At 38.4% G+C, this 11,095-nt stretch overlaps 1 protein-coding gene across 3 annotated transcripts; it reads right to left on the bottom strand.

Annotated features, from left to right (window-relative positions):
* Positions 1-5,559: 5,559 nt before the first annotated feature.
* LOC122670055 (RNA demethylase ALKBH10B-like) lies at positions 5,560-9,437 on the bottom strand. 3 transcript variants are annotated; one of them, XM_043867007.1, is made up of 7 exons: positions 8,795-9,437; positions 7,722-7,840; positions 7,469-7,586; positions 7,237-7,353; positions 6,979-7,094; positions 6,720-6,874; positions 5,560-6,446 (listed from the first exon to the last, which is right to left on the bottom strand). In XM_043867007.1, exons 1-7 carry the CDS (start codon positions 9,348-9,350, stop codon positions 5,969-5,971), a joined length of 1,659 nt encoding a protein of 552 aa, XP_043722942.1. In that variant the 5' UTR covers positions 9,351-9,437; the 3' UTR covers positions 5,560-5,968. The 3 variants fall into 3 exon arrangements, with proteins under 3 accessions (XP_043722942.1, XP_043722941.1, XP_043722940.1); XM_043867006.1 differs by having other exon boundaries at positions 7,722-7,843; XM_043867005.1 differs by having other exon boundaries at positions 7,722-7,852.
* Between the last annotated feature and the right edge of the window lie 1,658 nt (positions 9,438-11,095).

Raw genomic sequence — 11,095 nt, forward strand, 5'->3', positions numbered from 1 at the left:
TTCTAATTTGTTTATTCCTTATTTTATCTTTTTTAGTTTTACCAATCATTCATCTCAACATCCTCATTTTAGTTATACTAAGTTTGTTTATATGTTGATCCGTACATCATTGCTGGTTGTAAAACTGTCGTATAAATTTTTCTTCTGAGTTTTAAAGGAATATATTGATCATACAACATTTCGGATGCACCCCTCCACTTCATTCACTTTATTCTAATTCTTTGTGCAACGCCATCTTCTATTTCATTTTCTTTATTTATAATACTAATTGAACCTTAGGTTCCTAAAAGTTTCATTTTGCGGTCTTTCTCTATCATCAATTTTCATCACCTTACTTCGTGTCATATTGTTACTAAAGTTACACACCATAAACTCTGTTTCTATTATACTTAGAGCCTTTTGATTCCAATGTTGATCTCTATAATTTCAACTTCGTAGCTTTTGTTTCATCCACCAAAACAATATCATTAACAAAAAAGTAAGGGTAAATTAAATGTCACCCCTTGGTTTTCAAACGAAACTCAGATCACCCCTTGGATTTTAAAAAAGCTCAAATCACTCCCTCTGCAGTAACAATGTTAGTCTGTTGTTAGTTATTGGTGTGAAAGGACTATTTTACCCTTGCACTAAAACATTAGAATTAAATTTACAATATTACCCTTCCTTCATCTTCAACATTGGTCAAGGATAGTTTAGGGATTTAAATTTATTTAATTGGCTGACATCATCACTTAAGAGCATAAAATTAACGGTAATAATACGATACGTGTATAATGCGGGTGCACTTAAAAAACTAGTATTTTACCATATATACTGAAATATATGGTAAAATATATATTTTTTTTTAATTAAACGTTCAGATACGTGTATAATACGCGTATTATATGAAAACTTACTAACTAAGGGCTGGGATGGCCTCCGCCTCAGCTTAGTCCATTGGGTTTCAGGCTGGGTCGGGCCAGATCAAGCTTTGGCTTTGAGTTAGGGCTTTATTATAAAGGACTAAGTTTGACTCCACCCATAGAGGACGTTTCACCCACCATCCTAGGTTTCACAAACCCTTCTTTCAATTCTAGTATATTTCCAAAATGCCCTCCCAATACCCTTTCCCGCCCTCTCCCTCTCTGCGGTGAATGGAGCAAAACTCGGTCCTTATAAATTTTAAAGTTTGAAAATAAAATCAAGGTTGCGGTCTATGGTTTATTTATTTTCTTACGTGTTATGTGTTCAAGTGTCCAACCATTCAATTTTAAATGAAACCCACACGCCTCTTATTCCTTCATATATAGTATATGTATATATGAAATTTTTAATGTCACACTTATCATATTAATGATGATATTACCTTAATGATGGTATTACTAACAGGCATGTAACTTAGGACCAGGTTGGGTCAAGTTGGACTTAACTCTAGACCTTAACCCGGCCCATCTGAAGCTGAGTCTTTTGTGACTGAGCCCGGCCCACAGACTGAAAATCCCATCTTAATGAAAATTTTGGGCGGGCTTGGGCTTTTTGGGCCCAATTTGCATCCCTGAAATTTATTTAGATCTAGAGTTTAGAAATCTAGTCCAATATCTTATGAGTTTGAGCTTATTGAAAGAGTAGTTTTATCTTAACACCCCCCCCCCCAAAAAAAAAAAAAAAAAATCTCACACCGCCATAAATAAGTCTTGGCCTTCCCTCAATCTGTCGGCCTTTTAGCATGTCATACCTTACAAGTTGGTGCATAACAGGCCTTTTCCACCTCCTGGATAGGTCGCGATTAATTGCGATGGGTCTCTCAGCTCTCAGGGGTGACCTGGGTGGTCATGGTGCACTTGGCTGTGATACATCTGGTCGAGCTTTATTTGCATTAGCAGGGGGGATAAGGGGATAACAACGTCTTACGCCTGGAACTGATTGCTATTCGATGTGCCCTGCTAGATCCTTGAAGCTTCCTCAGATTCAAATTAGACCTGACTCTCAGCTAGCTATTCAGTCGATCACAGGGAGTTACCGAGCTCCATGGTACACCTGTGGGCTGATTGGGAGATTCATGGCTTACATGATTCCTTCCGAAGTTACCTGTTTTCCCATCACATTCGTGAAGTCAACAACTGTGCTAAGTTTTTTGGCAGGTTTCCTGGGGTCTTACTAGGAGATCCAATTCAATGTACATAGTCTCCCCGCGGCTCTTTCTAAATTAATACAGGATGAGGCCAAGGGAAAGACATTTTACATACTGTAAATTCCCTATATTCTTTATTCTATTAATATAAGCTCCCATATTTCCAAAACGAAAAAAAAAAAGTTCGAAGGAGAGGAGAGAAAATAGGAAAAAAGGAGGAAGAAGAGATAAAATAGGGGGAAGAAAAGATAACCAAGGATAGGGCTGGTGCTCTCTGTGCCACAGAGCAGCCTACGCTTAGACACATGGGCTCACCATTCAGGGGGCAGGGTGGTTATTTTGCCCACCCCCATGTGTTTAGGCACAGTCTGCGCCCCCGGCATAGAGAATATGATAGGGTTTGCCTTACGAGCGTAGCCACGACCGCTTGGCTTTACTAAGGAAGCTGGACCTCCTTTCTCAAAAAGAAAACTTAGGAACCAATTACAGTCAAAGTCTATTTTCCATTCTATCTCCTACCTACTTAATAGGATTTAAAACAGTTACAAACACTATAACTCCTTAAATCCACGCACACCACTACTAACATTATCTCATTTAACTCCACAAATTAATAGATAACTACATGTCTATTTATCTAAATATACTAATTAATCATTAAATAAATTAAGTAACTTTCCTAAATACTTGCACGTACCAATAACAACATACCCTAAACCAAAACGACCAAAACGATAACCCTTGCAGGTAACAATGGGCTCCTGTGATAGTTGTTGTAGAGATGATGGGCTTCTACTTTGCAGACTGAATTATCATTTTAAAAGTGGCAAAAGTTCATTCAAAATGTTTCTTATTGTAATGGCAATCCAGACTGGTGTGTTCTGTGCTTTCCTTAAACCCCTAACCTGCTCATACACATGGCTCTTGGTCTGCTATTTGGAGCTGGTTCATAGAGGGTTCAGCTGGGGTTGCAACTTGGGCCAGGTTCAGCCCAAATCTGTTGACCTCAATGTCAATGATTGGTGTCAGGCCTCCCATAACCTATAACCTAACCCAAAAGGAGAACTGAGTTTCTTGGGTGTGTAGCTATGTTCGGAATGCAGCAAATGGATAGAAAAGAAAAGCATAATACGACACAAGTAATGATGAATTTATGTGTCTTTCTCTCCTTTTTTTTTCAAAATTTGTTTCTTGCATTTCAAACATAGCCTTAGTGGTCTTGCTCTCAATTCACACTTTAAGAGCGAGGGCACTTGTAGTCTTTGAATTCAAATGCCTAAGAGGATGGGCTGGCCTGGCTGGGAAGAAGAAGAAGAAAGAAAGAAAGAGAAAAAAAAAAAAAGAAGAGAAAAAAAAAGAGCATAGAAAAAAGAAAAAGAAGAAAGAATACGAAGAAGAAGAAGAAGAAGAAGAAGATATGGTCGAGTTGGACCTGGACAAGCTCAGCCCGAGACCTCAACCCTGACCCAGCTTGACCCTAACTCGGCTAAAAATTCCCAACCTTGATCTGCCCTCAGGGCCAAGGTATCTCAACCTAGACCCCATTCAGGATCAGGGCGGCTTGGATAGTTAGGGCCAAACTTGCACCCTAGAAACCACAATCTACGTTAAGAGCAAACATGAGGCAAATATATTTTGATTTAGTTGGATAATTTTAAACTTCAAAATCCTATAGTATAAATATTGAGGGTGGATTAGTTGTTCATCATACTCTATTATTATTATTATTATTAAACTCAACAAAGTTTTTAAAGTCCATGTGTATATACATATTAGTGTATAAAAATAGACATACTTTGAAGAAGCTCTTGACCTTTAGAGTATATTTAATTTTGATTCTCTTGTGCTTTCACTCCTCACTCACTCACGCTTAGGGCACTTAATGCACAACTTGTGTAAAATTTAAAGTAATATTATTATTTTTGTTTTTCTTAACCCAACAAAGCTTTTAAAGTCCATGTGTATGTACATCTTTTTTTTGGTAAACCATGTGTATGTACATCAATGTATACAAATACACACACTTTGAAGAAAGCTTATTACTTTAGAGTATATTTAATTTTAATGCTCTTGTGCTTTCCTCTCTCACTCACTCATTTAACTCCACGTTTAGGGCACTTAGTACACAACTTGTGTAAAGTAATATTACTAAATGTGGAAACAACTCATTCTGTACAACTCATGTAAAGTAATATTCTAAATATAGTTCTTAAAAATAAATAAATAAAAGATCAATTTTTCCTTCAGCCATGGTGATCATTCACCGTGGGCTTCAGATAGTAGGGGAGAGGATATAGAGAGGGTATTTTGGGTTTTATACTAAAATCCTATAGGGGTTTGTGAACCTTAGGATGATAAAGTGTAGTTGGGGTCCCTTCGGTTACAATGGAAATGATGGAGTTGTTTCATGAAAGATACCTTTTTATTTTTATCATATTTATTTGATATATCCTAAGTAGCTACATATGGTATTTTTAAGGGATATATAAGGAGGTGGGTGTCATTAATTTTGAGACACATTTTCAAACAACACTAAAAATAAAATTTATGATCCTTCTGACATTAAGAATCAGATTTAGTTATCAAGTTTCTACAAAAAAAAGAGTAACAAGTGTCCATAAAATTAAAACTTGACAAAATATTCAGAGTAAGATGGCGAGCCTTGGCACAATGGTAAGGTTGTTCCATTGCAACCTAGTGGTCACGAGTTCTAGTCGGAAAATAGCCTCTCCACACAGCAGAGGTAAGGCTGCGGTTATTATGACCCTTTCCATACCCCATAGTGGTGGGAGCCTCGTGCATTTGTTACACCCTTTAAAATAACAAGGCTTAGTTTTAATGATTATTCAAAGTTAAAAGTATAATTAATAGAAATAATGCTATCATCCATATTCAATGATACTATTATAATTAAAACAACTATTTGCATAAAATTTCCTAGTCTTAGCCCCGAGCCTCACTAAACTGTTGAAAATTTTGTGAATACTTTAATTAGTTCAGAACACCTATATAAGTTATTGATGTGAGAGCAACCATTGTGCATATGGGATTACTAAAAACAGTCTTGTGAGTCTCATGAACTTACAACTTAACCACTAATTGAGGAAATAATTTTATATAATTTTTTTAACCTTTTTATTTTACAGGTTCCCAATACCCAAGGATCCCAATGACTTGCTCATATAGGTCAAACGAAACACTTGTGAGGAGGCTATTTCCATATGTTTCCAACTAGGTCACTAGCTCAACGAATTATCCTTGAGACCTACCTTGACCATTTAGTGTTGGAATACTTTTCGAACATGAGCTAATATGCTCTATTTCATAAAAGATGTTAAAAGCTGATTCCATTTTACGATAAAAGTAACTGCATGGCAATATGTAACATAACAGAAAATTCTACCTTCTTAATAAAAAAAAAAAGTTTTTGAGGCTCAAAAGAACATAAATTAATACAAAATCCTCTCTCTATCAGGGTTAATTCACAAAACACTCTGCCCTGATGACCCTTCATGAACTAAAACTAAATCATCTCTAATCTTCCTAAAATGAGAAAAGCCCCAAAACAAGATCAAAAGGCTACAGACCCCCCCTCTTAGTGCACCTACGGTCCTACACAGCCCCATTTCAATCCAATAAACAAGAGGCCAAAGATAAAAAGGTGCCCCTCACTCCTCTCTATGACATACAAATCTCCTCTCCACAGTTAGGGGAGGACAGGGTAATACTTCCCACGATTTTGTACAGCTTTGGCCTCAAACATCATCTGGTAATCCAAACTACTTTTCTTGTTTGGGTGAGGGAGGTGCCGAAAACCCGAAAAAGGAGAATAACCAAAGATAGAAGCTAAAGTAGTGGTCACTCCCTGGCGCCCGAATCCGATATGGGCTCCCCTGCTTGTGTTTCTACAGAGGAAGGTAATGCAAGAAGCCTTCCCTTCTGAGCCCGTGGTGGAAGATGCCTTGGTGGTTTCTTGGACCCTACTGTCCAAGGCAAGAACACTCCGGTTCCACCACGAGGGATTCTTCTGGGGTTTATCACCATGGGTGGCACCGGGGTTAACATGACCAGTGGGGCACGAAGGACCCCCCATTTTGGGACCATTTCTATTGCTTCGTACCCGTTGAATGTGCCATTTGGCATCGTATAAGGCTGTGGAACTCCTGGCTGCCACACTGTCATGGCCCTGGTCAGAGGAGGGGTGGTTGATGGCCTCATTTGGTTGTTGGTGTCAAGCCGAACCTTGGAGAATGTGATGCTCACCCTCTTGTTTGAACTTGCACATATGACGTGTCTTGCCATGTCAGCACTTTTTCCTCGCATGACTAGAAGTGACCTGCAAAGGTATATCATAATAGTTAATCAGATACAGAATTGACTCTGATACCATGTTAACCACTTGGGGTCCAACCTAAAACTTCAAGAGATTGGATGGAGATGACCCAAGGGAACTATATCTAAATCTAACTCCCAACAGATGGAACTTGTTACAATGCCTGCCCTAATGCCAGGGATGTGTATTTTATGCTTATGACCTGAGATCAGGCATCATTGATCGTGTTCCCCTAGTTTGTGTGCTTTCACAGATTAAGGAATATCGAATACTTACCCTTCTTTAATTGAAACCATGAGTGAACCCTTAAAATTGCCTTTCTGATCACTCATGAGAACCCGTCCAAAAGCCATGTTTGATTCGGAAAGAAGTAGTGTGGAAGTGGGTTGGTCCAAATGCGGCGGTTTCAGATAAGGTTGCGAGTATTCTCCCTGCACAACAGAAAAAGAACGTGACTCAGAAAAAACCAAATCACACCTGTGACAGAGGAAAGAAATAGATAACAGAAACAAGTCTTTTGAATGAAGTAACCTACCTCATCAAAGAAGTTAATAATGCAACTGTTGGGTTTTCTACTCTCTGGAATCAGATGCCATTGAACCAAGTGATCGATGACTGCTTGAAGAACTGGTGGAATTGGTTCAATATTACCTACCAACAGACACAGTAATGTTTAATACAGGAAGGATTAAAATTATTGAAAACAGAAATGGGGCTTTTGGTTTATGAGGAACAAACCACAAATTTATGGAAGCAAAGCAAAAATATCAACTACCGTACTGGTTCATCTTACTCCTTTGAGATTTGCTATTTGTTTCATCTCTAATCTGTCCGAAAATTGGAACCCCTAGCTGAATTAGCTCTCTCTCGTTCCCCTTCAACTGTTTGTTAAATAAAATAAACGTCTCCCCTGCATTTTTGTGAAGGCAGAGTTATATTATCAAACATTTTGAGGCAATTCGACTAAGATTTGCCAAAACATAAAGATCATAGTTTGAAAGGAATCTCAAGAAAAGAGAACCCACCTGACAATTCTCCATTTCGACCAGCAAGGAGGAGTTGATTTACAAAGGAATTGAGCTTGGAGAGCTCAGAGTCAGTGAAGATGTCCTCATACAGTTTTAGACCTTTCACCACATTGACCTGCAAGCAACAATCAATAGATGAACAAACAATTCAGAGCTCAAGACCACTATTCTTTTCATTCTCTCTAATCTTTTATGCTCTATCTTCTCAATAGTAAGAATTTATTATAAACAGAGAAAAAAGGAAACTCGCCATATGTCCCTTAACGAGTTCCTTGGCTACGAATCCTTTGGTTGTCTTTATCTGGTCTCTGCGATTCTCACAATCTTCATGGTTGGAGCAAATTTGTATGCTTTCCTCAGGGAGCTGCTCTTCTTGATAATCTTACCAACAGAAACAAAAAAAAAAATGGATTTCCATTAAAGCAAAAGATAAAGATTTTCAGAATTACAAATGACAAAGAGTTAACTTTGGAAGAATTGAATTGAATTGACTCGGTCTGTTGGACGGGTCACCGAGTTAAAAGCGCCAAAAACCCTAAGGAAATAGAAGTGAACAATAATGACAAGTGTCAAAGTCTAATTGGGATCGAACGGCTCAAATTACACACCGCCTATGATGGATGATCGCGCAATCTCTATTGGTTGCTGAAAGATGGTATTCGCAATTCCCGAAACTGACGGTAATACCAAATCAAACTTTCACCTCGAAGTGCTCAAACCCTCTAGAAGGAAATATAAAATGGAATTTCTTAGAAAAATAATAACCAAATCGGCAGAAATAATGAAAAAAAAGTTAACTAAAAAATTAGTAGCTGTAAATATGTTTAATAAACATAAACTAATCCCACGAGCAGAGAAAGAAACAGGGGAGTGTAGAAGTCGTGAACGACGGCGATCCTTCCCACGAGTTGATGATTTATCATCACAAACATCAGCAATTTGAAATGCAAATTAAACTCAGTTTTTGATTATTTCATTCGAAATAATTAAATCCTGGAGGGTAATTCAAACTGATGTTCCCGGAGAAGTTAATTTCTTGTTGGTTTGTGAGTGAACTGCAGGAAAAATATTGCGATACATGACGTACAGAGGCATCATGCTCTGGTTTTGGACTGGAAATGAGTTTTCCTTCCACTTTTGCAGAGATAGAAGTTCGGAATTTTGAAATCTACTTATCTAAAATTGCCTACCATCGGAAAATTTAAAGAGTGGAAATGAAAATTTTCTTTATTTTTAGTTCGCATTAATCTATGCTTCAGAGACCAAATTTGCAATTTTCTCACAAATATTCAGAGCATCGATCGAGCGTCAAAATCCACTTACCTGCTTCATCATTAGCCTTACGATCCGATTGATCGTCAACGGACGAAACTTCTTCCACCACCTCATCAACTGCTTCACCTTCACTCTCCTTCATTTCCTCCCCGGATTCTCCATTCACGACCTGAACACTACCATTGGCATCTTTGCTACTTTCTTCCTTTTTATGATAAAAAACCTTGACTTCCTCAATTTTCTTCTTTTCTCCTCCCTCCCTCATCATTTTCTTGGACGCGACTTTCTTAAGCTCCAAAGCGACGTCTGCTATAGAGTAGTATTTCTGCATCTGAAGGATCGGGATCCAATTCAATCGCCTCCTATGGATCGCACCAAACACCGATTCGTACTCAGCACCATGGCCATCGAGTCCATCTAGTTGTGTCAGGTGGTTACAGAGAGCGTCGATGATGGCGTTGGCCGCCGCGAATTCTCCCCTGAACCACGCGATAATGGCGTCTCTTGCGAACGTCTCCGACGGCATCTGCGCTGCCGGGATAGGCATCGTTGAAGCCATCAGAGCTTTATCGGCCGGCGGTACGGGACACGCGGCCGTCGGCATCTGAACTGGTTTTGTGCTCTCCTATGCTATCGTACCGTGTCGTATCGGAGGACACGTTTCAGATTATTATCAGGTTTTCGTATATAGAGAAAGCAACTGACCGAGAGTGGGTGTGGAAGGATTTGAAGATTATATAGAAGTTTTGGGCTCCCGTACGAATGGGGCCTACCGATGACGTGTCGGTTAGAGAGGAAATCTACGTGGTGAGTTGAGGTCGATGTTTGTTTTGCTCTGAGCTAAGAAGGGCAGGAAGTTGAAGCGACTATCGAGTGTTTGACGGGAAGGAACAAGGAGAAGTGAAACTACGGAAGAGTCCTTCTTCGATTAGATCCGGTGCACGTGAGGATTATTCAATTTTGATTGGCCCACTTACGGTTCCAATCATGTTGCATTTCCGTTGACCACGTTTCATTTATCAGGTGGGACAGAGGATGGACATTGATAGTGGAAGTCAATGCATCAGATGGTTTAGAATAAAATCAGTACACGTGGCAACATCAGGAGGTCTAGACTGATGATGTTTCTGATTCTCCAACAACACGAGAACATTTTTCCTTTTGTTATTAATAAAAAACTGCTGGCGTGGCTCACTACTCCCGAGAGTTGGGTACCTGTGAGTAGGTCCCACGCTAACACTTTCATGTTTCACCATTTGATGATGGATCAAACAATGGACTTGGAGAGCTTTTTGGTATAAAGACTTGGAGAGTGGATTATTATCCTCTCCAATTTCTAAAGCTCGACAATGCCGAAGTGCTAGGTGGAGATGTTGACACCTGACAAGTCGGCCATCCAAATGTCCAAACTCAACATAGTCAATGAACTCGAATTGTTGGATGGCCAAACTAGCACATGTCAACATCTCCACCTAGTACTGCTGCCAAGCTTTAGGGAATTGGAGAGAATAATTTTCCCTTAGAGAGTTGGGGTTGGAATTATATCAAAAAAAAAAACAAGTTGGGGTTGGAACCGTTGGAGAATCATTATCTATTATTTTTTGTGAAGGGTGTCAATTTTTGGAATCGAAATCAAAATTGATCATAAAAAACCGTATCGAACTGTATTGGTATAGATTTGATACAATTTTAGTATGGAAAAATAAAATCTCTTTCGGTATGGTATGGTACTAGCTTCTTAGACAAAAAAACGTTGGTATGTAGTGATACTGTACCAATTTTAGTACGGAAAAATAGAATCTCTTTTGTGGAGATACATCATGTATTGTCGTGTACAAAATCTTTTGCCTTTTATTATAATTTTTATTTTATTTTTTTAAATGAAAGAATTTAATTGGAATAATTTAAGAATTAGAGTTGGAATGTGTAGGATTTAATAAATATGTTAGGTGATAATTTCTAAAGTTTACCTTACGTTATTTTGAAAAATAAATCCTTTAATATACATGTAGGAGTTAATCTTAGGTTGGAACATCCACACCACTCTCTATCTGTTTTCATAATCTATGAACTGCTTGCTCATTGCTCAATGTCATAATCTTTTCTTTTTCAACCCTTGTAACTCGATATCTTAAAATATTAATTAGTAATAATCATGTGTCAATTGGTGGTACCCCTGCAAGTAGATACAGTGGTCCTAGGAAGTTATGGGATCGAATCTCCTACTTATCAGAAAGAGGTTTAGGGGGTTAAGGAGTACAGGAATAAATATGATATGAGTGAGGGTTCTCTGAGCAAGCGTCATATAGAAAAACACACTATATGACCATTCGATTTCTTCTTTTTATA

The sequence above is a fragment of the Telopea speciosissima genome, chromosome 7 (genome assembly GCF_018873765.1).
Source record: "Telopea speciosissima isolate NSW1024214 ecotype Mountain lineage chromosome 7, Tspe_v1, whole genome shotgun sequence".
NCBI lineage: Eukaryota > Viridiplantae > Streptophyta > Magnoliopsida > Proteales > Proteaceae > Telopea > Telopea speciosissima.